This window comes from Chamaea fasciata, unplaced genomic scaffold (assembly GCF_029207755.1).
Source record: "Chamaea fasciata isolate MVZ Bird 193981 ecotype frontalis unplaced genomic scaffold, bChaFas1.0.hap1 SCAF_4, whole genome shotgun sequence".
NCBI classification, from domain to species: domain Eukaryota; kingdom Metazoa; phylum Chordata; class Aves; order Passeriformes; family Sylviidae; genus Chamaea; species Chamaea fasciata.
This window is the reverse complement of record NW_027094089.1, coordinates 77467536-77493796: the sequence shown is the minus strand read 5'-3', so window position 1 is coordinate 77493796 and position 26261 is coordinate 77467536. Positions and strand designations below refer to the sequence as shown.

The window sequence follows — 26261 nt, the reverse complement described above, 5'->3', positions numbered from 1 at the left end:
CTATACCATCCTAGAATTCTGTGACTGTTCAGCACTCTATTGTGACTGGCTGCTTCAAGCTCCATTTTATCCCAGCAGTACCTGTCTAGTTTCCACTGGAATCCAGACTGGTGTGCAAACCCGTGCCCATCAGGTGCTGGGTGTGACCTGAGGCAGGGAAATTCCTTGTTAAATGTACAACATTTTACAGGATTATCTCTGGATTCACAGTCGATTTCTGATTTCTCCCGTTTCCCTGCAGGTGGTGGAAGAAAATGGAGTTCGGAGAGTGGTGGTGGTGCCCCACTCGGGGGAATTCCATCCTTCCATGCATCCCCCTCCTCCCCCTCCTCCCCCCCATGTGCCCCATTACATGCACCACCCCCACGCCCTGCTCCCACCCCCTCCTCACCCCGTGTTCCCCGGGGTGCCCGGCACAGGAGAGCTCCCACCTCAGTTCATGCACCAGCACCCGCCACCACATGTGTTCCAGGAGCAAGGTGAGAGCCTGGGAATGCCCCAGATCCCGGGAGGGACAGCTGGCCCTGCCTCCCCACACATTCCCAGGGATTCTGGTATTAACTTAGAACACCGCTGTGGGTCACCATGTGCAAACTGTGGTTGTGTATCCTCTGAATTTTCTGTTTGAATCGTCTGTTTTCAAGGAATTATGCAAGTTTGCGCCTGAGAAGTGTTGTATTTTCCACGCATCCCTGCTTTTACCCCTGTAAATCCCACAACTGTGACTCCTAAAACTCCTTCCCCTAAAACTGTGCACGCTGAGTTTTTGTCACAGCCTTGGCATGAAGTTTATTGACAATGAGCTTAATTAGATACATGGATGTATTTTTCTTTCTAGTCCAAATATGACTGAAAAGTCAACAAATACAACTCAAAAAATGTTGTTATCCATGGTGGAAGGTGAAGTGCAGACCCACCCTAAAAACTGAACGAAGCAATAAATCAGTGAAGGACTAGGAGTATTAAAATTCTGTGTTGAATTAAACCAAGCTCTAATCCTTATTTTATAATCAAGACTTAAAACAGAAATTAGACTTAGTAAGACCATTCATTATCTTTCAAGCTTGGATTGGTTATTACGTATTTTGACTCACTTTAGGGTAAAACAGCATTCAGGCTGTGTTGGAAAAATTCAGTTTGGGTCCTAAATTGGCTTCATTTTTTGCAAATTTGTCTGTAGCAGAGAAGAAAGGCAGCTGTAAGGCAGGATCAGGTGCAGTTGACAGTAGAAAGGCCCAAAAGGTTTGGTTTAAAAAGACCTCAAACTCCAAAATCCCTGCACTTCCAGAGTGACAAAGCACAGGGAAGTTCCACGGGCTCAGTTTTAGTGATTTTTCCAGCTTGTAGATTCAGATGTCAATTGAATAATTCAGAATAATGAAGTTATTTCGCCCTCCTTGCAGAACCTCGTTCCCATGGAAGGACAAACTTCATCCAGAGGGACGAGAGAAGTCTCAAAATGCAGGAACACCTCAAGAAGAGGCTAAAGGACAGACAAGCCAGTGGTCACACCAACAATAAACTGAACAGCCCTCCCTCCTCACCACATAAAGTTGTTAATTCTTCCAATGCCACAATTCCCAATGGGAATGGAAAGGGCCAGCAAGGGGCAGTTGGAGCACTAAAGCAGAAGCAGATGGGAAAAACAAAGGGCAGTCCAGAGGCAGAGATGGGAGGTAGGTGGCATGGACAGGGAAAATCTCAGTTATTTTCTTATTTTCTATAAATTCATTGCAGAACAGGTTCTGAAAAAGCTGAATTTATAAATTTGTTTGGCTGTTTGGGATTAGAGGAAGCCTGAAATCCATTTTGGTTCGATTTTTTTTTTCTCTAGGAATTATTAGAATATCAATTTATTTCATTTGATATTTACAAAATAAGGTCTTCAGGAAGATTTAATCTTAAACCTTTTTACTTCCCTGCTGTTTCTGACCCAGGACTGATCAATATTCCCAGTGAGGGTAACCTGTAGGTACTTCCGGAACATCTGGTGTCAGTGTTTGTGGTACTTTTTGGTTAACTGGGAGTCACCTAAACTTTCAAGAAATATGAAAATTTGAGCAGTTGTAGAGGCTGCTGTGTAATTAGTTGTAATTTCAGCTTTTTAATACCTCGTGGCTACTAAAAACCTTGTGCAGTGTCATTGTCCTTTCTTTGAGACAGTGTCAGGCTTCTTCGAAACTGGGAATGTTTTGTGCCATAGAAATTCCAGGAAAACGGATAAGGCAGAGATAAGATCTTACTGTCATTTTTTTTAACACCTCTCATTTTTAGAGGGACGTTTTTGTGTTGTCAAAGAAAACCTATTTCTGCTCCATTAGGAAAAGATCCCCTTTGTGCAGGATGTACTAAAAGGGTTTTTGTACCACTGTTGGTTTTGGATAGTTGGTGTTTCTGCCCTTCACGCAGCCAAAACAAACAGGGGAAATGAACTTTGCACAATAAGTACCATTGTTCAAGTCCTAATGAGGCCAACTCCATCTCGTGGTGGCCTTTTGGTAACAGCCTGGGTTGCTCTCAGGCTTTGGGATAATCTGGTTTGTGTTTAAATTGCAGAATCTGACACAGAATCCAGGAAATGTGATACTCACTTGAGCATTGGCAAGCCAGTAGTAAGTATTAGCCTTAAAATCCCATTATTTTCTAGGCCTGTGCTTCCTATAAAATAACTTGTGTTTTTTCAATCCCTTTTTTTTTCTTTTTGCTCTTAATTGTTTAATTTTTTTTAATAGAGAAGATAAATACAGTTTAGTTGTCAGAGTTCGTAGCTGGGAAAGGGCAACCATGCTGGAAATTCACTATTTCTCAGTTTGGCAGCCTGTAATCCCAGAATATTCCACTGTTGCAGTTTTCCAGGGTATGTGAGGGCTTTACCTTGCAAACCAGGGCACTGCTAAACTCTTGCAAGTTTTTCCACTCTTGGAACCATCCTTTGCTAAGCAGAGAGGATTTAGGATCGTTGAGGATAAAATTAACACAAATCGATCATCTTTTGATGTTATATTGAGAAACTGGAGCAAATATTTGAGTATTTAGAGACTTTCAGGAAGGTGTAGTCTCGTGAGGGTAATAAAAATGTCTGTGTTTGATCTTGAGCAAGTTTAATGAGCTCTTCTCTGCATTATCCACACAGCAAACAGGGATTGTGTTCCTTTGCACCAGCTTTTGAGGGGGTTTTTGGTCCTTTAGTATTTTTCCTGCTGCTTCTAGCATCTGTACTTCGAGCTACCACAGGGCTGTGTTGCCTTGGGCAGAGAGAATTTGGACTGTGGGAATTAAGCAGCAAAAAAAATCAGACAAGAAATTCCTGGTTTTACAGACGGAGCCTGTGCCGTCCTTAGGGTCAGTGATTGAATGTTGTGTGAGGGAGCTGTCAGAAAATGAGATGTCTGTGCCTAAATCTGTTCTGGGGTCCTGCCCAAGACTCCCCAGCTGAGCATTTGTTCCAAAGGAGTGATGGAAACGTTGGTGCAGGAATTTTCTCTTCCTGCCCCAGTGTGGCATTGATATGGTGTTGGAAGGGAAAGCCTTTAGAAATAAAAAGAGGAAATCCTTGCAATCCAAAGAATGCCTCTGTATTCTCATTCGAAAGGGAAAGAATTCCTCCAGTGAGGAGCTTCCTAGGCCAATTAGCGACGCCATGTTATTGACTAATTAACCTTTTCTTGCAGAAAGCAAACTTACTTGCATTATTTATGCTTTTAATAGGTTTCTGATATACAAGCAAGATCAGCCGTTCTGTCCTGGAATCTCCCAGTTAGTTCACAGAATGGAGAGAGCCATAGTCATAGTCCAGCAGCATTTACATTTGAAGTAGCAATATCCAACAGTGGTAAAAATGGAAAATTTAAATCTGTCTATGTGTAAGTTTAGTTTCTTCCTTTAAGCACAATGTTTAAACCATTAACCAATCAGCAATCTCTCTATCAGGAGCTGTTTGTTGACTTGCAGACCTTCCTACTTCACATGAAATAAATTTTAAGTAATGTCACTAAAGAGTTACATGGACAGTGGGAAACTTAAATGTGCACTACGTGGTTTTGCTTTTCAATGAGCTTTGAGCCCTGAGGTTTAAGGAAGAGCTGTAACTCTGCTTTCTGTTTGTTCTTGCCTTTTCACAGTGGGGAAGAGTTAACAATTACACTTCCTGATCTCAGACCAGCCACTGATTACCATGCCAGGTATGCTGCTGGGAAGGAAATAATGCTTTGGGGGATGTGGGAATTCCAGGGTTATTGTGGCTTCAAGGAAAAGGGGTGATACAAACAGTTAAGGAATACTCTAAAAAAATCATGCTGTGGTCACTGGGTTTGCTATCTATAGTCCCATTTATCTTCTAACTTCATTAAAATACCACCTTATTTCCTTCCCTACCTTCTCTGTCTCCTCAGATTTCTCAGGTACAAACTTTAAATTATTCTCTGCTGGTGTTTTTGTAGAACAACGCTCTGTAGATTGCTGTGGGCTGAAGTCAGTGGTAATAATGACATCATGAAGTATTTTAAATACAATAATACTAATAAATAATGAAATAATTTAGCCTTGAAATTGGACCTGAAAGTCTGACTTGTCAGCTTGATTTCCAGAGATGCTTGTCTGACCTGCAGCAGTGCAAGCAGGGAAGTGGGAACGGACTGGAATGGGAAGTGGGGTGGGATGATCAGGAGTAAATGATCCTGACTGGAGGTGTTGGGCTGGCCAGGGAGAGAGCAGCTGGTGAAACAAGCCAAGGGAACACTGGGAAGAGCCACACTCAGTGCTGGGGCACAGGAGCAGGTGAGATTAAAGATTCCCTGGAGCAAACTCCTGCTTTGAAGCTGTGGAAGAGTTCTGAGTGTGGGAAATACTGGGCACAGCTCCAGTTGCACAGTGGGTTGTGTTTTCCACAGAAAGAGGCAGGACTGCTGAAAACATGAAACAATTCCTATGAAAATGGTGATTTTATGATTTAGCCTGTTTAGTGCCCATGCTCCTGCACAAGTGTTGGCTGTATTTGAATTTTAAGGTGTTCTTAGCAAAAGGCTCATTTTCAGTCAGGTATCCTGTTACCATCTGTGACCACCTGCCATAGTTTTCATCCCCTATCCCACTGGTATTTCAGCACTAAAATATCTCCACTGTGACAGAGAGTAATGGCAGAGTAAATGAAGGGTGAGAAATGGGGGTTTGGGGTCAGCAGGTGAGCCTGTGTGACTCCCACCCTGCAGCCACTGCTTGGGATTCAATTCCTGAAGCTGCCAGCTTTTCCCTTGAATTTCCAGGTGCCACTGCAACAGCCACATCATTAATTACCCTTTGTTTAGAGTTTCAGCAACGAGCAGTTCCATCAAAGAAACCATTTCAGAGCTGGTGAGCTTCACTACAGAGAGCTGTGAGCCAGACTGTCCAGCTGCCCCAAAACTGATTAACAGAACCAAAAACAGCCTGAGCTTGCAGTGGAAGGTAAGAACCAAACCTGGGGCTGAGTGAAGGGGAGCAGAGCACTTTGCTGGATTTCCGTGCAATGTATTTAAATTAGCTTTGTCAAGAATTCAATGTGTGCTGTAGGTGTTGCCTTTTAAGTTGCTCGGTGAAGATTGATAATGAAATAATCATTTCCTTTCTCTTTTTTTCAATGTTTGTGGAGTTTCTTGCCTGCAGCTTTGGTGTGAGAGTTGGTAGCAGGGCTCTTCTTTTATGAACTGGCAGAGAGGAAAAATGTATTTTTATCTATTTATATGTTTGTTTGAGGTCCAGGATGATAAATAGATTTGACTTAATGTTCTTTTAGTTATTCTGACCCATTCCAACTAAATTTCTTTGGATGGTTTTATAAATTCTCATTTTTAATCTGACTTCTGAATATAACCACTATCTCTGAAGACTTATTAGTAGCTGTGTTTGCTTGAGTTTTCATGTTTTTTCTTATGATTATGCTGAAAAATTGTTCCAGCTAAATGACTTCAGTGTAATTATTTGAGAATCTGTGCTTAGAAGATTAAGAAGTTCCTATTTCATGTGTCAGATGTTGCTTGTGTGAACCCTTAGATTGCTCAGGCGAGTGGTGAGCACACAGTGCATGGCACAAGGAAAAGAGCTCTAAGAACATAATTTGCTCCATTTACAAACTAAAATCATTTATAAATTCATGTTCTAAACTATCAGAACTAAAAGAAGTAGCACAGCAGCCTTGTATTAAAAGGCAGTTGGAATTTATAATGTTCGATGTTAAAAATATTTATAAAACACATTAACAGCCACTTGATTTTAACTTGTTTTTTCATTGTTTCTTTATTTCAGTCCTCAAATGACAATGGTTCCAAAATAACTAATTTTCTTTTAGAATGGGATGAGGTAAGAGCTTTTCTAGTACAAAAAAACAAATCATAATGACATCTGTAGAGCAATTACCCTTAAAAATATCCTTTGCTTAGGTACAGCAGCTGTTTTGGTGCAACTCTCCTGACAATTTTAAAGGGACTAGTGATCAGTGGGAGGGGTCAGTGTAAAACTGCCTCATTTGTCATCCAGAGCATCAGTAATTCCACTGTTCTCTTTAAATGCATGAGTATTTGGCATCTTTGGGTTGTGTCACAAATCTCCCTCAGCTCTTGAGCATCTTGCTGAAATGTAATTCAAAGGGATAAAAAGCTTTCAGAATGAGTTTTGTTTTCAGCTCTATGATACATCACCATTCTGTCAAATCCACAGGACCAAAAGTAATCAGGTATCTCAGTCCTAATGTGATTTTTTTTTTTGAGACTGCTCAGGGTGACCATCAGCAGACTCGGGATGACCATGATACATTAAATTTTGCATTCTTGAGGCTCAGTAATTTCTTTTTTAACTACTGTTAAATGAGTGAAATGACATTTCTTATGGAAGGTGTCTGTGCCTATGGAACGAGATGGGCTTTAAGGTCTCTCCCAACCCAAACCAGTCTGGGATCCTGGGATTTAGAAAGATGTAGAGTGAGGAGGGTGACCTTGGCTAGGATCAGAGAGTGACTCTGGATCTCTGTTTCCTAGGGGAAGAATGGACCCTTCAAGGAATGTTACTATGGGCACCTGAAGCAGTACAAGCTCACCAAACTTGCTCCCTCCACAAGATACTCCCTGAGACTGGCTGCTAAAAACGACATTGGAATGAGGTAACCAGGAACCCAGGGATACCAGTTGTTGGATTTCCCTCTGGATTCCATCAGCTGCTGCTCACCCTTGTTCAAAATCTCCTCCCCAGTGGGTTCAGTGAGACAGTGACATTCGGCACAGCCGGGGTGGTGCCGCCGGCCCCGGCACCGCCGGTGCTGCTGGAAGCAGGAGTGACCTGGATAGCCCTGGAATGGAGCCCTCCTGCAGGAGGGGCCTTGGATGACTCCCTCACCTACAGCCTGGACATGGAGGAGGAAGGTTCTGTAAGTGCTGGGCTTTGTGTGGAAATTTCCTTTATAGTGCTGAAATAAAAACAAACTTTTTTTTACCTTCCGAGAAATGGTCGGCAAGTATTGCATGGAATTTATGGCAGAGAGAAAAAGCATTGCATGGAATTCATTGTCACAGAGTTCAAATATTGCATGGAACACGTGATCATTGCAAGGAATCTGTGGCAGAGATAAGCTACTACATGGAATTCATGATAGAGTTAAAATACTGCGTGCAATTCATGGCACAAAGTATTGCATGTAATTAATTCATGGCACAGAAGTGAAGTTCAAGATAAAAAAAATGTGATTTATCCACTCTGGGTTTTGTTTTACCTTAAAAATCAGTGACTATGTTCATCCTTATTTTCCCTCCTCGTCAGGGCTATGGATTCCAGCCCCAGTACAATGGAGATGAGCGCTCATGCACTTTAAGAAACCTGAAGAGGAGTACATCCTATAAGTTCAGGGTTTGTACCATAGTTTGTTCTTAATTTCATGTGCTTTCCTGGGCTTTGGTATTTTCCAGGAAATTTTTCAGCTTGTATGGAGACAGCAGGAATCCACCTGTTGTCCCAACAATTACCTGTTGTTAGAGCAGATTTTGGCAAGGTAATACTACAGATCAATTTTTTTACACCAGCTAATTTTGGTATAAATGGTTGTCTTTATTTTTGTCAGGTTTTTAATAGAAGACTTTTTTAAAAAATCATCAGCGTATTTATCCACATGTATTATCAACATATATTACTATTGTTAGATAAACCATTTATTCTCTATTCTGTTCCCTCCTCCAACAGCTCTTTGCCTACAACAGCGAAGGAAAAAGCAGCCCCAGTGAGGTGGTGGAACACAGCACCAAACCTGACAGACCTGGAGCTCCGAGCAAACCTGTAGTAAAGGGCAAGATCCATCCCCACACTGTGAGAGTCACATGGGGTAGGTGCCTTGGGGTGTGGACAGCCTCTCTCTGTTTGAGTAAGAGGAAACTCGGGCTGATGGTTTATCTGCAGGTATTGTTATTGCAGGAGAAATACTCAACATTACCCAAAAATGGTTTATTTTGGGGCTGTGGTACCACAGTGGTGGTGTTCAATCATTTTTGAGAAGCAGTGACTGCCATGATGATACCCTCTTGGTTTACTGTGATGTTTAAATAATTCTTACGTTCACTTAAAAAATAAGAGCTGATACCTGAAATTGGGAGTGTATTCCCAGTTACTCTTCCTGGCATAATCATGATTAATAATAGGAGGAAAATTGCTCTGGAAAATGTATTGTCAGTAATTAAGTACACTGGTTTCTCTTGCTGGTTGACTTTTGTCATTGAATGAATATGAATATGTTTACTGGAAAAGCTGGTAACAAAATAGTGCCTTGATGTTAAATCCTCTGTAACTTAAGGTGTTGATTTCTTTCAGAACCCCCCAAGGATAATGGAGGATCAGACATTTCTAAATACTTTTTGGAAATCTCCGAGGCATCAGTTGGTAAGGAATCACCTTTGTGTACTAGTACAGTTCACAGTCTCCATCCATGGAGGTATTTTATTCACATTTAGATGTGGGACATGGTTTAGACTTGGATTTTGGAGATGTTTTCCAACTTAAATTAGGCTTTACTCCAGCAGTCACTTCTGATTTCACATGTGTGTTGTGTTGTACATGTTCTCTGTATAATTAATAATTTCAGATTGATTCTCTGGTTTGACTGCCTTAATAATTGTGTGAGAGAATTTTCAGGTGGGATTTTAGAAAGGTTTGTAAGGGTAAAGTGCTTTTCCTTCCCTCAGGAGGGAGGTGGGAGCCCATTTACAGCGGAGCCCAGCGGGAACACGTCTGTGACCACCTCAGGCCTGGCACCTCCTACAGACTCCGGGTGTCCTGTGCCAGTAAAGGTGGGGAGAGCCAGGTAAGCAGCAGGAGAGGAAGGATGCATTTGGAAACCTTTTCTGTTCATGTTTTAGCCAAATGCTTTATGTCTGTGCTCTGCAATGACCTGTGTCCCTGGCAGGCCTCTGATGTCACGACTGTCACGACGGCAGCTGTTCCTCCTGGGCCCTGTCCTGCACCAGCCCTGGTGGGCAAAGCCAAGCCCAAGGAGATCACTTTGCAGTGGGGTAAGCGCCAGAGTTGGAGTAAAACACTGCTCTGATTTCAATCATCCAAATCAAACATCCTCAGAGAAAAAAAAAAAAAAGTAAAAATTATAGAGATGCTGTCCGTGGCCTTAGTTGTTTTTTGGGTTTCAGGTGAGATTTTTGTTTTGTTTTGTGGGATTTTTTTAAAGAAGACCAAAGCTTCTGTCCGCCTCTGGTAGGGTGATACGGTGAGACTTAAGCAGACATAAATATTTTCCAGTGAGAAAGCTTCCTGTCTCCCCATGACTGACACCTGCTTGGCAATTTAAAAATCAACCCTTGTTTTCTTACTGTTATCTCAGTAAAGGAGATAAGAAAAAATTAATAGTTTCACTGTTTTGTGAAGAAAACAGGGAAAATACATGAAAAAAATCCGATGAAGGCCATCTTAAACTAATTATCAGTACCTGGGGGGAAAAAAGCAAGCTTCATGAAGTGTTCTGCTCAGATACATGACAAGAGCCTGCCCTAACTCAGGAAATTTAGAAGTTAATAGGAAAATCCAATCTCTTTTTGTTTGCCAGGCCCCCCAGCTGTGGATGGAGGCTCTGAGATCACGGAGTATCTCCTGGAGATGGCCAGCTCGGAGCAGGACGAGCGCAGGGTGGTTTATCAGGGCCCAGCAGCTGAGTTTGGAGTGACCAACCTGCTCCCAGGGAGAACCTACTGCTTCTGGCTCCGGGCAGGGAACAGAGTCGGGGTAACCACTGCACTCACCACATCTCACCGACTTCACACGAGGGACAGGAGTGATGGTGCTGTGGGGGTTTTGTACCCTGTGTTGTGTGAACCTATTGATGTTTGTGCCATCAGAAATGTTGGATGTGTTACCCCTGAGCTCAGGCTCTGCAGATGTGGTGGGAGCAGCATTGTGTGGAGAGGGCTGTATGCCAGCTGTGCCAGGTTGGGAGAAGTGTAGGATAAACGTTGGTGGCATCAAAGTCTTTGTGGAACAGTCCCCAGCTGCTGCTGGAAGGCAGATCCTGGCTGGGGGAGGGAGGAGTTACAAAACCCTGGCAGTGGGAGGAGCTCAGATATCCTGTGGGAGCGGAGCCAGCTTCAAGTACCTGCAAAGACTGTGAAACTGAGCCCTGAACTCTGCTGTTTACTTCCCCATCAAGTTAAAAATAGTTTGTTTGCTTCACTTGTACATCAGTTCTTGCCCTGTTGCTGTGTTCACGCAGTGTTGTTTTCCTGCAGTTTAGCCCTCACTCTGAGAAGGCAGAGCTTTGCACTGCTCCAGGAGCCCCTGAGCAGTGCTGCAAACCCATGATAACCTGCAAAAGTGCAACTTGTGCTGTGGTTTCGTGGGAGGTAGGTGTTGATGGCTTCCAATACCACCCAAATTAGTGTTTGGCTTGGCTTTTAGAATTGTAGTGACACGTTTATGATACACAGAAATGAGAGAAATAGTATGTGTAGAGGTGGAATTTTTTAAGCCCATTTCTTTAGAGATGTCTGTGTTGGGTTTGTAAACTTTGGGACTTATTAATTGCAGTTTTAACTGGACAAGTTAGGTGGCATTTAATCCTCCTCAAGATGTGGTAATTAATACATAGTGAATTAATTCTTATAAGAGGTAAGAGATTGTGGGTCAATCAGAATTCTGGTGTGAACTGTGGTGGTGTTACTGCCACATGTCACTTTTTAACTTGAAATCCCTTGGAACAGACCTCAGGTTTCAACCATAGTGCTTCCAAATACTGGATTTGATGATCTTGGAGGTGTTTTCCAGCCTTTTCTGTGACTCTCACCCAGTACTTTGGTGTAACAGAGCTTCCCCCTGGGTGCTGGGGGTGTGTTAAGTGCAAGAGCTGAGCAGAATTTCTCCCTCACCCCGCAGAGCCCGGCATGCAACGGAGCGGAAATCACTGAGTACAGGCTGGACTGGGGCCAGGTGGAGGGGTCCATGCACATCATCTACACTGGCCCCTGCCAGAGCTATGAGGTCAAGGGGCTCACACCTGCAACCACCTATTACTGCAGAGTCCAGGTAGGAAGAGCCTTTTGGTGCCACTGGGCACTTGCAGTTTGGGGACAAACTCCAGCTAGAGAGGAATAGTCATGTGCTGTCGCCTACTCATGCAGTAGAGAAGGTAATTGGGGAAAACACTCCCCTTGTCCCCCAGTCCCTCCTCATTCTCTGAATCTGGAAGAGTTTAGATCCAGTGTGCTGTGAAATACCAGATGCTTTGCCCTGTTGACAAATTATTCAGGAGATTTTCCACTCTCTTCCATGTTGCTTTTAATCACACACAGAAGGAAGTGTGCGAGGGCTGTGCCTGCCTGGTTGGAAAACAGGGATTTGGTAACTCCTGTGTGGTGTCTTTCAGGCTGTGAACGTGGCTGGGGTGGGGCTGTTTGGGGACACGGGCGTGGTGACCACACCCCCATCAGTGCCTGCAGCTGTGGCCGTGCTCCACTTACTTGAAGAGGATCAGTTGGAAATTTCCCCTCCTTTCTCCACGTGCCTTGCAATCCAGTGGGAAGAGCCCTGCTGCCACGGGGCAGAGATCACAGGGTACAACATTGAGTATGGGGAGAAGCAGCTGGTCACTGTGGGAAGAAACACAACCCATGTCCTTGAAAATCTGCTGCCTGACACCCTGTACAGGTAAGAATTATTCTGAAATCACATTTGTAGGATTTAAAAGTCCTTTGAGGGCAGTGCTTTACATATTTTGAGCAATTTTTCATGCAGCTTAGGGACTATTTTCCTAATTCACCTTGCAACTCAAAAAAACACTCCTAAAATTGTCATATCCAGACTCCATCCATGACGTTGGCAGTAGTGAGATTGTGGTTGGTGTTAAGGTTCACATTCTGTCTCCAAGCCAAGTCATTAAGGTTTCTGGGTTTAAAATTTTTCATAGGGATGCTCAGGTGTGTGGCCAGTAGAAGATGAATGGACAGGGAAGAGCAGAGCAGGGGTTCCTGCTCCTGCGACATCAGTCTTGGTTAAAGCTGAGTTCAGATTTAATTTCTAACTACATCCTAATTTCTTTACTGTTTGGAGTTAGATTCTGTAGACCTTTTAACTGTTGCTTTGTTACCCAGCACTTTTCCTGACCATGTGTCTGCTCTCTCCCATTCCCAGGATTAGGGTACAGGCCATCAACAGCTTTGGAGTCGGTCCTTTCAGTCATTCCATGAAAGCCAAAACCAAACCACTACCTCCTGACCCTCCCCACCTGGAATGTGTGGTCTTCAGCTACCAGAGCCTTAAACTGAAATGGGGAGAAGGGCCCAGCAGAGCTTTAATTCCCAACCCTACTCAGTTCAACCTGCAGATGGAGGACAGGTTTGGCAGGTGAGACCATTAAGGATTTTGTGGTTTTACCACTTCATGTCTAGTTTTTAAGGTATTTTATGTTTTTCTCCCTTCTGTTTGCACCACTGAGTTCATTTGGGCATCCCAGTGTTTGCCCTTTTGCAGTTCTGCATCCCATCTTTCAAACAGAAATGTTGTCTTGCACTTCTGCTGCTTATAAACAGGAAATACTATTTAAAGAATAAATACCTTACCACTGTCCTATGCTGGCAGGGTTATTTTTGGACATTCAGAAACAAAGTCTGGCTCTGCATATAAGAAACAGATTGGCCAGCTGTTCTTTAACTGGAAATTTCAATTTAGTTTGGATAATCGAGGGTCGTTCCCTTCATTCGGAGGAGTTGGGCCCTGCAGCCTCAGTGAGAAGAAACCTGGGACACCAGGAATGCAGCATCACTTCTTTGTCCTTACTTCAAATCCAAGTGTTTCAGGTCTGCTCCTGCCCTACACGTTGGTGATTGCTGAGTAACTGTGTGTGTGTTCTGTGTCCCCCAGGTTTGTGACAGTCTATAATGGTCCCTGTCACACCTACAAGGTGCAGAGGCTCAGCGAATCCACCACGTACCATTTCCGCATCCAGGCGTACAACGATGCTGGGGAAGGAGCCTTCTCGGAGGTCTGTGCTTTCGCCACCACCAAGTCTCCACCTCCAGCTCTCAAAGGTGAGCTGGCACTGCCCTGGCAGCTGCTGTAAGGCACTGGTGGGCAGGATTGGATCCTACAGCCTGACCCTCAGCCAGTCTTTGCAGGGACAGAGACACAAACTCGCTCTAAGGGGCTTTGTCTGGGTGTGAAAAGGGCTCCTTTGTTGTGATCACCTCCTGCACTGCAGCTCTTCCACCCCTGAGCTGAGCATTCCTGCCTTTGCTCAGCTGGAAAGGCATTTTGCAGGGTTATCCATCAAAGTTGCAGCAGTGTGTTGGCAAATAAGGCCACGGTTAATTCCTCTGATCTTCACTTTTTTAACGTGGACATTAAAGGTCATCATTAAAATCACTGTGAAGGTCAGAGTGCTGAGTCCCTGCAGCAAAATTAATTGACTGAACCGTGGTTAGAACATTATTTCAGCTCTGCACATGGACAGAAATGCTGGGTTCTGTAATGACTTGAATATGCTGCTCCTCTTTACAAGTATGGGCTTATCCTGGCAGCTCAAAAAGACCAACAAGTGTAACCTCCACATAATAATGATTATTTTTTAGCTCATCTCATCAAATAGAAGAAAAAGAAAGAAATCTTAATTGCTCGAAGTTATTGGAATGAGTTGCCTCAAAGCATGACAGCTGTGTATTTTTAGAGACCATTGTTTTTTTTCTGAAACACCAACAAATCGGCACCCGCTTTATTTTCCAGCACCCAAAGCAATTCAGCTGGAAGAAAATACTTTTGAAATCACATGGGAGCCTCTACAGCCGATGAAAGGAGATTCCATTGTTTACATCCTTCAGCTTGCTGCTGGCAGAGAGTTTGATCAGGTACCTTTTATTCAGCATCAGGAATGTGAGAGGTTTTTACTGGGAAAAATTATTTAAAAAAAAAAAAAAGCGCATATTTCTTGTGGGAAAGTGTCCCTGCCCATGGCAGAGGTTGGAGTGAGATGGGCGTCAAGGTCCCTTCTGACCCAGTCCATGCTGTGATTCCATGATTTGAAGGTTGAAATTCTGTTTGAGGAGGTGACAAGGAGACTTTTCATTTCAGAAAGTGTGAACTGTGTGAGCACTGGTTTATCCTGTTCTCCCAACAGTTCCTTTGGCTCTTGATTCTTAATCCTGATGGTCTGTGCTACCCCTGCCTCTGTTAATCAGAGAGTCCACTTCAGTGGAAGAGCTTTTAGGAAGAAAGTGCAGAATGATTTTTTTCTCCTTTTTGAGCCCCCCAGCCCAGGTGAGGCCTCAGCGTGTGGTGTGGCAGGAAACTTAAATGAATCGTGAATTTTCCAGATACTTAAGCCGCGATTTTATGAAGCTGGGGGGAGAGGAGGGGGCAGCTCCAGGCTGTGCCCAAAACTGCACACAGCCGTGGAGCAGGACAGGCAGTTCCAGGTGCTGGCGGTGAGCGAGGTGCTCCTGACTGAAGTGGCTCCTGTCTCCTGCCAGGTGTACAAGGGCCCCGAGCTGTGCTTCCGGCTGCCGGCCGCGCAGACGAACTGTGAGTACCGCGCCCGCGTCTGCGCCGGCCGCCAGTGCCACGACCTGCCGGGCTGCCCGGAGCTCTGCGGCCCCTACAGCCCCAGCACCGTGTTCTGCTGCCAGCGCCGGGAGCCGGGCCCCGCCGCCGCCCCGGCCGGCACGGAGCTGGCGCAGAGCGGGAAGCGGCTGCGCGAGGAGCGCGTCATCGCCGTCGCGCTGCTCTGCTGCTTCGCCTTGGTCGCCATCCTCTTCGCCGTGGTCATCCAGTACTTCGTCATCAAGTAGGGTGGAGCTGGGCCCTGCCCAGCTGTCTGTACAGAGCTCTCTGGGGTATTTATGGGTAGTTCAGTGAAATCCTAACTGGGAACCCCTTGCTCCGTGCGTTCCTGCTCCTGCTGCTGGCTGCCTGCGAGGTGGCTCGGCAGATCCTTTCCAAATGCTGGACATAGATTTCCTGTAGAAAGGGTGATCCTGGGGCCTCTGCAGTCAGGGTGAGCTGTTAGAGAACAGCAGTCAGCTGCCTTACGGTGCACACTGACAGGGTGTGCACACTCCTCCTCTCTCCCCATCCCAGCCAGCTGGAGAGGGAAGGCATTGCTAGAACAGTCCTATCCCAGCACCACCAGAGCAGGGGGAGGCAATGGCTGTTCCGTCAGATTTCGCTGTAGTTTGATATCCATGAAATCCAGCAGCACAAGTGCTTGAGCTTAGAGCAGAACTGCAGAGCCTACTAGAGCATACCACATTTACTAGACTGTAGAAGGAAAGCAGAATATTGACTTAGTGATATTACTACTTTACAGTTATTTTAATACTTGGGATTCAGTAATAGTCATTTCAAGTGTTGGAGTAGAGGGTGCCAGGGTTTTTTAGGGTTTTAATCCAAACCAATGCCAGCAGGACATGGTCCTCGGCCCGGATGCCCAGGAAAGGCTCTGCCCGGAATGTTCCTGCTGTCCTGAGCAGCTTTGGCCCAATCCACATTTCACTCTCAGTGCCTGAGAGAAAAGTAATTCCCTGTGCAGCGTGCTCAGAACAGCACAGGAGTTGTCTTTAAGGAGAAAGAGTGCATTTATGATAAATGTTACACTATTTGGCTCAAACTGAGCAAATGTTTTTTACTATTATTAACCTAAAAAATAAGAAGTTCAGCCTGCTTTGGGTGCCCTTGTAACTTAACCCCAACGAGCAAATTGTACGTGAGAGTACTCTTTTTAGATAACGTTTATACAATGTTTTAAACTTGCTATCCCAGTGGTAGCAGCTTCACATTCCATGGTTTTCGTGTTGGGAATGTTCAGCCTGCTATGAACTTGTCTGAAAGTCGTCCTGGTTGGCTGGGGGATATTTTTGTGGACACTGTGCACTACATTTGACTGTTGTGTTCCATCTGCTTGTGAATCCCTGAGGAGGAGCCTGGCAGCTCCTGGCTCCGTTAGATCAAAGCTTTTGAAAGCTGGAACTCACAAATTTCCAGTTTTCCAAGATGGATCTTGCCAACAGCATTTGGAACATGCTACAGAACGGTAGATTTAGGGTATTTTGCAAAGTCTTTGGGTCCACTTTGGCCATCAGAGCGATGCATTTGTGGGTGGGAGGGTGGATGTGACAGAGCCACAGGTGATGTGTTTCCGGTAATTAATTAATTGCTTTTAAGGGTCTTTCTCCTACAGCAGTTGAGGAATAACGTCGTGTTAGAGTCTGAGGCATTGTGTTGTATTTCAGATGTGGAAAACCTAAATTATGACCTAGTATCACTTAATCCTCTTCACAGTAGATTGATGGTGCAATCTGAAATTAATCTTTTCAAAAGTACTCTTCGTTTTTGTACTCTATTTATTTTGATTAAAAGTCCTGGAAAGAAAAAAAAATTACGTATGTTTGAATGTATTGTTCTACTTGTAGCAGAACTTTAAGTTAATCATTTATTACATCATAGAAATCTCTCCCTCCAGTGTCAGAGTTTTATACAGATATTAGTCTCTAGTTTGCAGAAGAGTTTACAATCTGTCTTTATTTTCCTCATAGTCTCCCTTTAGTGGATAAACTGCCTGCAGCAAATCTCCATTGCCAAAGGGTTCTTTCTTAACTCCTTAGAACAAATTTGTAGAGGTTTATTTGGCAATAATAGTCCTGAAATTAGGATCGCAGGGTAAATACTAACAACTCACCACTGGTTAAAAAATGAATTCAAATCCTTTTGTAATTTCCACAAAATGCTGATATTTCCAGAAAATATCTGGGAGTTTTACTGCAATACGGATTTTCCATCAGCTGTTGTGCATTCCAGAAGGATGTACCCTTGTGGCATTAATGTATTTTAGGTATCTTCAGTTTTCTTGTATTGTCATTTTGAGGTATCTCAAACGTATGTTAAAGCTGCCATGCATTGTATTACTAAATTGTAACTATCAAATAGATAATATATTTAATACAGCCAATAAATAATAAAAATGTATTCAAATTTGATTCCAAGCGACTGTGGTTTTGTGGGATTTAGTCTCACTTGTGTCATGTGTAATTTAAGGGAAGGGAAACATGCTCAGTGTCATTTAGAGCTGAATTAACTTGCCCCCCTTGGAATATCACTTCCATTTCTCCTCACACTCCACGCTCCACAAGTTTTGTGGAGCCAAATAGTGTGGGATTGGTGCTGGAAAGGTCAGAGCTGAGCACAGGCAGTGTATTGTCCAGCAAGTCCCAGATCTGACGTTAGGGAGATTCCTGCTGCCCTTTCCAAGCTCTGGCTGGGGTTGTTCTTGCAGATTGGGACACCTCCCAACAAGAAAGCTGTCCTTGTGCCAGGGCTCTGCGTGGCTGCACCCTGAACACCTTAACAAATCCTGCCTGGGAATAAATTCCCAGTGAAATGTCATACAGTCATTGAATGGGTTAGGTTGGAAGGGACCTGAAAGCTCATCTTGTTCCACTCCCTGCTGGACAGGGATACCTTTCCCTATCCCAGGTTCCTCCAAGCCCCATCTATCCTGGCCTTGAATACTTCCAGGGATTTAAAATTTATGGGATTTAAATCCTGCACCCTGAGCCAAGCCACGTGCCCAGGCTGTGCTCCTGATTTCTCCAACTGATGATTCCCAGCTGGCTGGCAGCTGCCCGGGATGAACGACCCATGGCAAACGGAGGAGTCGGCGCCTGGCCAGGACAGGCCATGACCCCATTTCCTGTTTTCCAGCGCTGAAAACAACACCAGTGTCTGAGCAGAGGGGAAGGGTGGCTGCTCTTCCATTGGGCCAGCGTGTGGTGCCCATGGAATGTGTCTTTATGCATTTATCCTGGAGAAAAGGAGGCTTGGGGGGACCTTCTGGCTCTGCACGACTCCCTGACAGGAGAGGGCAGCCAGGTGGGGATCGGGCTCTGCTCCCAGGGAACAGGGACAGGATTAGAGGGAACGGCCCCAAGCTGTGCCAGGGGAGGGTTAGGTTGGACATCAGCAGAAATTCCTTCATGGAAAAGGCTGCTGAACATCGGAACTGCCTGGATAGGTGATGGAGTCCTCATCACTGGAGGTGTCCAAGGAAGGACTGAATGTGGCACAGTGCTTTGGGCTGGTGACGAGGTGGACCTCAGGCACACCTTGGACTCGATGATCCTGCAGGGCTTTTCCAGCCTCGCTGATCCCCAGCACAGCTGTGCCCCACAGGACTGTCCATGAGGAGAAGCATCCATGGCCCGAAGGCATTAGTGGCCCTGGAGACAGGTGGCCCTGTGGGACCTGAATCTCCCTCTCTTCTCCTGCTGCTTCCTTCACGGAAATCCTGCAGGTAGCTCCTGGTTGTGCTTCCCAGTGTGGAAAGTCACCTCTGGGCAGGTGGAGAAGGTGACACAGAGAGGGCAGATGAGTCATGCTCTGGGTTTAGGGATAAATCCCAAGCCTCCTGGAAGTGCAAGCCATCATCTTCTTTCCTGCCTCTGGAATAAATGGTGTGACGGCCCCACAATTCCATGTGCTGAGTTCCAGCCTGATCCCAGCCTGTGGAAGAGCTCCTTTCCCCCTCTTTCCTAAAACAAGTGGAAAGAATAGTGGATTTTTTTTCTTGTCAAAGGTCAGCATCTGGAATTCCTCATCCCTCCCTCCTCCCAGGATGTTTTCGTGTAACACATTCTGACTCATGGAAGTCAAATGGCTTGGCCTCAGAGCTGCCTCAGCACAGGAATTCTGTCGCAGGAATCCTGTGCCCGCCCCTTGTGCTGAGTGAGGGTTTTCCAGCTCCTGCAGGCACTGCTGGAGCCGTGGGGCTGCTCCTGTTCCCCCAGGCTGATCCCAGTACCCCCAAACCCATGGCAGGGTTGGGATGTGTCTCCATCCAGGTTGAGCTGATCCAGGTGCTGAACACCTTCCTGGGTGTGGATGGGGAGCACCAGAGCTGCTGCTGGAATGTTCTGCAGGGCGGATCAGAGGGAGCAGCTCCTGGTTTCTCCCTGTCTCTGAGGAGCTGGGATGGGAGTCCCCAGCACATCCTCTTCCTCCAGACCCGGCTGCAGTCGCACCATCCCACGTTGTAACAACACAGTGCAACTGCTTCTGCAGCACGGCTGATCGCCTGCCTGGCAAAATCACAACAAAGCTTTATTTCGGCTTCTGTTTTGCCTCTGAAAGTGAGAAACTTTGACAAAACTCGTATGGAATGTGCTCTAAATGGCTTCTAAATCCAGTCAGCTGCCATGAAAACTAGCTTTTAATAGCTTTTAAATTTGCTTCCGATGTGGAACCTGTTATTTTCAGAGCAGTGAGAACACACTGTCATTTTTAGTTAATCCTGGGAATGATGGTAATTTAAAAAGCGGCTTCAGAGCTTTTAATGAAATAACAAAACATCCCCTCCAGCATCACCATAGGGCAGATGGGGGGCACTGGGCTGTCTGCAGCAGGGGGAGCAGGAAAACAGTCACTTGAATCCAGCAGATTTGGTCTGTGCATCCGTTGGCCGCCATGGATATTTATAGTAAAATGAATTTCTGTCCTGGCAGGCCGCATCTCCATGGCAATCCCGCCAGGCCGCGCCTCCATAGCAACGCCTCCCTCCCGGCCGCCGTAGCCGCGCCCCGTGTGTCACATGACCGGAAGCTATGGAGGCGGCCAAGATGGCGTCTCCCAAGAGCGCCCCTAAAGACGCGCAGGTACCGGGGGGCTGGGGGGGAACCGGGCAGGACCGGAGGGGACCAGGGGGCTCGGGGGGCTGAGCGGTGCCTGTGTGTCCCCCGCAGGTGATGGCGCAGATCCTCAAGGACATGGGCATCACTGAGTACGAGCCGCGCGTCATCAACCAGATGCTGGAGTTCGCCTACAGTGAGTGGGGCCGGGCGGGAAGGGCGCGGGGAGACCCCGGGTGGAGCAGGGAAATGTCGTCTAAAGCAGGGAAGGGCTCTGTGGATCCGCGTTTCCAAGGGGGCTCCCCTGTCAGGCTCGGCCGCCGTGGAGACCTTTTCCCGCGGTAATTCTGTGACACTCTAAAAGTAATCTCAGAGTCACAGACCACGGGATGGTTTGGGCAGGGACACCTTCCACTGTTCCTGGTCGCTCCAAGCCGCGTCCAGCCTGGCCTTGGACACTGCCAGGGATCCGGGGGCACCACAGCTTCTGTGGGCACGCTGTGCCAGGGCCCGAGAGGGAGGAATTCCTTCCCGATATTCCATCCTGCGCTGCCCTCGGGCAGTTTGAGCAGCGCCCGGACCCCGCAGAGTTTTCAGTGCCGGCCGGGTGGAGTCAGGCTGGGGATGGGGGAGTATTTCGTTTAACCCAGCCTCAGCCCGGAGCCTGTTTCCCCCAGGATACGTGACCACCATCCTGGAGGACGCCAAGATCTACTCCAGCCACGCCAAGAAGTCGAGCGTGGACGCGGACGACGTGCGCCTGGCGATCCAGTGCCGGACAGACCAATCCTTCACATCCCCCCCGCCCCGGGACGTGAGTGCCGCCGGGATGGGCACCCCCAGGGGGTGGCCGGGACACGGGAATGAGGCCAGATTGTGAGGATGTGACCAGGACATGGGGATGACGGCAGGACACAGGAATGTGACCGGGATGTGGGGATGAGACCACATCATGGGGATGAGGCTGGGATGTGCAGATGTGACCGGGACACAGGAATGAGGCTGGAACCACAGGGATGTTACCAGGACATGGGGATGTGACTGGTACATGGGGTTGAGGCTGGGACATGGGGATAAGGCCAGGACACAGGGATGTGGCTGGGGCACAGGGTTGAGAGCAGGACACAGGGGGATGACAGCAGGACACAGGGATGAGGCTGGGATGTGGGGATGTGGCCGGGACATGGGGATGAGGCCAAATGATGGGGACGTGACTGCGACATGGGGTTGTGACCAGGACACAGGGGGATGAGGGCCGGACCACAGGGATGTGACCAGGGCATGGAGTGAGGCTGGGACGTGGGGATGTCACGAGGACACAGGAATGTGACCAGGATACAGGGATGAGGCTGGAACCCAGAGATGTGTCCGTGCCTCTGCAGTTCCTGCTGGACATTGCCCGGCAGAAGAACCAAACGCCGCTGCCGCTGATTAAGCCCTACTCGGGTCCGCGGCTGCCACCCGACAGGTACTGCCTGACTGCCCCCAACTACCGCCTCAAATCCCTGCAGAAGAAGGTAAGGATTGCTCAGGGATTGGGAATTCACCCCTGGGGGGGTTGGGAAGTGGTGTTAAACCGCCGTTTTCCACACCTCTGAAAGGTGTGGGTGAGTGTTGTTGGCCTGTGCGCTGTCAGCCCCGAGATTTCCAGGCTGGATTTGCAGATTGTTGTGGGTTGATTTTAAATGGGAATTGTAAAATATCAGGAAATTTTAAAATACAGGGAAATTTATAGTATGGGAATAATGTAATATTAAAGAAACAGTGCAGAATCCCAGAATCACTGAGACTGGAAAAGTCCTTCAGGATCATCAAATCCAACCTGTGCCTGATCCCCACCAAGGCACTGAGTGCCATGTCTGGTCATTCCCTGGACACCTCCAGAGATGGAGACTCCAACACCTCCCTGGGCAGCCCCTTCCAATGCCTGAGCACCCTCTCCATGGGGAAATTCCTCCTGATGTCCAGGAGGAAATGTCAGGTTTAATGTCAGGTTGTTAGAGGCACAAGCCAGACTTTGGTCTAGATATTAAAAAGTATTTTTTACTTCCACCTCAGTTGTTTCTGCTTTAGAGGGAAAAAAATTCCTTCTCTGGAAAGCCCTGAATGCCTCAGTTGGGGCGGGGGGCTCTTTCCTGTTTATTCCAAGCCATTCCCTGATTCCCTGGTTCTCTCCTCACAGGTCTCCTCCACAGCAGGCAGGATCACAGTCCCTCGCCTGAGCGTGGGCGCCGTGAGCAGCCGGCCCAGCACTCCCACTTTGGGTAGGAAACAGCTCCACAGGGGATTCCCACCTTTATTTCAGGAAGGAAAAATAAAGAGGAATCATTCAAAACACTTTTCAGCCCCTGAGGGAATGTCAGGGACTGCCTGACTGTTTGACAGCATCAGGAAATTGATTTCATAAATTAATCTTTATTATTACAGTAACATTTAAATGTAAATGCATTACAGATGTTCTGTATTTGTGATAAATTCTTTCCTTAAGGGACTATTCAAGTACTTTACTTAAATTCAGGATTGTTTTCCTCAATGTCAGTATGACGCTGACCTAAATAGCAGTGGGAAAGATCCATTTTTTAAATTATCTTAAAATTTAGAGCTGTGCCCTAAAAATCAGTGTGTGTTTATAGTCTGGAATTCCACAGGGCTGGGGTAAATTTGGGAAGATGAGCAAACGTGCAGCTCTGCCTGGAAATCAGACTCCTTATATCTGATGTCCTTGTGTTCCTGTGCATTTCCACTGTGCCTAACAGCAGGTTCCTCTTGGGAGGGAGTTTCAGGGGTGTCGGTGGATTTGTTTGGATTTATTTTGGTGGGGCTGTGTTGAATCCAGGTACCCCCTCAGCCCAGACGGTGTCCGTGTCGGCCAAGGTGGGAGCGCCGGTGTCGCTGGCGGGGCAGCGCTTCACTGTCCAGATCCCGTCCTCGCAGCCCACTGGGAAGTCAGGTACTCCTGGGATTCCTGGGGATGGAAACGGGTAACCGCACAGCCACAGGCTGCCTGGCTTGGGAGGGAGAAGCTCATCCAGTCCCACCCCCTGCCATGGACAAGAGACACCTTCCGTGCTGCTCCAAGCTGGCCTGGAACACTTCCAAGGGTGGGGCAGCCACAGCTGCTCTGGCCAACCTGGTGTGGGAATTTCTTCCCATCTCCCTCATTCCGGGAGTTAATTCCCATTCCTAGCTCAGCAGTGGCAGCCAGAACATCACCATCCTGGGCAGCTCCCTCCCACCCTGGCTCCTGTTTCCCTCTTCCCCTTGTGTCCTTACCTCCCCCAGCATTTTCCCTCTTGGCAAGGACCCCCCAGAACGCTCTGGAAGTGCGGCACTTTATGAGCCTGGAGAATGCAGGGATTGCTCCAAGCTCTCAGTGAACCCTTTCCCATGATTCCCACAGCCACTCCCACCACTCCCACGGTGCAGAACGTCCTGATCAACCCTTCCCTGATCGGGCCCAAGAACATCCTCATCACCACCAATATGGTCCCGCCTGGCGCCGCCGACCCCAACCCGCTCAAGAGGAAGCACGAGGATGATGACGACTATGATGCCTTGTGAGGGCCCACAGCCCTTCCCTGGGATTCATGGAGCCCTTCCTGTGGGATTTACATGGACTTCAGAGGGTGGGAATGGGTGGGAACGCCTCGTTTGGGCCTCGGGAGTGTGGAAATAAAGTGGAGAGTGTTTGTAACCCGGCCTTGGTGTCTTGTGCACACACCTGGGGGATGGGGCAGGTGGTTTTCTAAATATTTTCTATATTTTAAATGTCTTTTAATATTAATTTTTATGTAATTTATATACACACACACCTATATATACATATATTGTTATACATCTATGTATGTTTCATATATATGTGTATATATGTGTTATATATCACATACACACAGATGTAATTGCCTTGTACACTCAAAACTTGCCCAGACACTTCTCCTTTTTAATATGTATACATGTCTATACACATACATAGATATTTACATATGCATACATGTTTGCATGCACACATATGTAAAATATATGGAGTATAGTGTATCTATAGAGAGAATACACAATAGTTAATTCTGCATGCACAGAAACACTTCATATATAAATCATATTCTATGTATTATGCACACATTCTAAAATATACAATGGCATATTCATATGCTATATGATGCAAAGCATATAGTTATTTATTTTATATAGTAATATATGATATATAAATACCTTTTGCATATACTGTCCGTGTCATATGCAAACATGAAATATGTAGACTATAGTGTGAGTATATGGAAAATACATGCTAGTGTACAGCAGCACTTTATTATATATATTATATAATTTCTATGGTAAATGTCATGTATACATTTATATAGTAATATGGAAAGCATATAAATATATATTTTATATAATGTAAATTTTGCGTATATCATGCAACACATAAAATATAAAATATATAGAAGATGGATTAAATGTATAGAGAATATACAGTAGTTAATGATACATGTACAGAAACACTTCATATACATTATATATGTTTTATGTATATTTGTGTATAGATCATATACAGTTATACTATATAAGGTAAAGCAGACAATCAATGTATTTTATATCCCAATATATATATATATCAATATATAATATATCTAGACATATACATAGAAATATATATAGTTATATATATTTATAATAATATATGCAATATATATCAATAACTTTTGCATATAATATAGAATACCTTTATATTAGCACTTTTATATATAATGTTCCTATACATTTGTTTTATACTCCCACCTGTTCATGATTTCCATATTTCTGTAGGTCCCTGTGTTTACAGTCTCAGCCCTTCTCCCACACCGTTTTAAGTTGCAGCACATTTGGCCATGTAAACCAAAAAATGTGGAGTTTTTTTAACTGACCACACCCACGCTCTCACAGACCCTGTTCTCACAAATACACTATTCATACTTATATATTTCTGTATAAAATATGAACTATGTGATACCCTGATTGTTAAATTTTTAAAGTATTTTATAATTGTGCATATAAACAGCCACATCTAGAATGTACCCCTCAGAAACTCATTTCCTGCAGAACAATCACAGCAGGGTTTGGAGCTGCCCTGTTATTGGTATTTTATTGATTATTGCCTCATGCACCGTCCTATAACTGCTGTATCAGGACATTATTTCTAATTACAGGTTCCACATGGGACCCACCCTCCCAGTCTGGGTTCTGCACTTAGAATTATTGCACTTATCCTGCAAATAGAATATTCATGTGTTCTATTCTCTAAGGGCTCTATGCACAGGCTCACACCCTGCCTTGTGTAGAGCCTCTGGGAGAATAGAATACATGAATATATCTATTTTGTATAAGAGACACAATATATTACATCATATAATAGACATTTTATACTAGGTATTATAGAATCTATAATAAAGATACAAAACAATTTATAATACACAACAATTCTCACGTGTATCATAGCTGTCTTTTATAAACACATACCAATAGCTATGCCTCTATCTACATATATATATTTTATATAAATATATAATATTTATGTTACTAATATGTATCTTATATTTATATTCCTATATATAATATAGACTTTATAAATATTATGTATAGTGCTATATTTATATGTTTAAATATATATTTTATACTATATAATGTATTATACAATATAGATATTTAATATTTTACATTACATATATAAAAATTATCAAATATATGTTTATTTTATATATAGTGCTATATTGATATATTTATTATGTAGAGCAGCATGTAACACTGGCCTACATAATGCTCACTATTTCTTTTTATTTTATATATAGATCTATATGATACACATAATATCTAGAATATTTATATAAGCATGTAGATGTCTAAAATATAGAGATAAAAAATTTCACAGAGATACATGTTTTTATATAATATTGAACATCTAATACAGAAATATATATTATACATAAATATACATATCTCTAAAATAATTATATATAAAATATCTTTGATATATATATAATATAATTGTATCTAATATATAATATATTTAATTTTTAATATATGGATATAACTCTGAAACATATTGGAGTGTATATATATATATATATATATATGTGATAGAAATATTTAAGTATTTAAAAAGGTTGTTAAAATACT

The 26261-nt window shown here is 44.9% G+C and overlaps 2 protein-coding genes across 3 annotated transcripts in view; both read left to right on the top strand.

Moving 5' to 3' along the window:
- LOC136288687 (fibronectin type-III domain-containing protein 3a-like) overlaps positions 1–17468 on the top strand; it is a 39146-nt gene extending 21678 nt beyond the window's left edge. For both annotated transcript variants that reach the window (XM_066182153.1, XM_066182154.1), the window contains 22 exons: positions 242–479; positions 1404–1676; positions 2557–2612; positions 3709–3863; positions 4122–4181; positions 5304–5442; positions 6280–6333; positions 7008–7129; positions 7219–7393; positions 7783–7869; positions 8200–8338; positions 8821–8889; positions 9192–9310; positions 9413–9518; positions 10064–10239; positions 10740–10853; positions 11383–11532; positions 11873–12153; positions 12637–12849; positions 13366–13532; positions 14224–14345; positions 14967–17468. In XM_066182153.1, the coding sequence (XP_066038250.1) occupies positions 242–479; positions 1404–1676; positions 2557–2612; positions 3709–3863; positions 4122–4181; positions 5304–5442; positions 6280–6333; positions 7008–7129; positions 7219–7393; positions 7783–7869; positions 8200–8338; positions 8821–8889; positions 9192–9310; positions 9413–9518; positions 10064–10239; positions 10740–10853; positions 11383–11532; positions 11873–12153; positions 12637–12849; positions 13366–13532; positions 14224–14345; positions 14967–15284 (3333 nt within the window). In that variant the 3' untranslated portion in view covers positions 15285–17468. The remainder of the gene's footprint in view (positions 1–241; positions 480–1403; positions 1677–2556; positions 2613–3708; positions 3864–4121; positions 4182–5303; positions 5443–6279; positions 6334–7007; positions 7130–7218; positions 7394–7782; positions 7870–8199; positions 8339–8820; positions 8890–9191; positions 9311–9412; positions 9519–10063; positions 10240–10739; positions 10854–11382; positions 11533–11872; positions 12154–12636; positions 12850–13365; positions 13533–14223; positions 14346–14966) is intronic.
- A 2595-nt stretch (positions 17469–20063) lies between these two features.
- On the top strand, positions 20064–24073 carry TAF9B (TATA-box binding protein associated factor 9b). Its single transcript, XM_066182152.1, has 7 exons — positions 20064–20138; positions 20226–20307; positions 20789–20925; positions 21494–21628; positions 22294–22375; positions 22948–23061; positions 23512–24073. Exons 1-7 carry the CDS (start codon positions 20088–20090, stop codon positions 23670–23672), a joined length of 762 nt encoding a protein of 253 aa, XP_066038249.1. The 5' UTR covers positions 20064–20087; the 3' UTR covers positions 23673–24073.
- The last annotated feature ends 2188 nt before the right edge of the window (positions 24074–26261 follow it).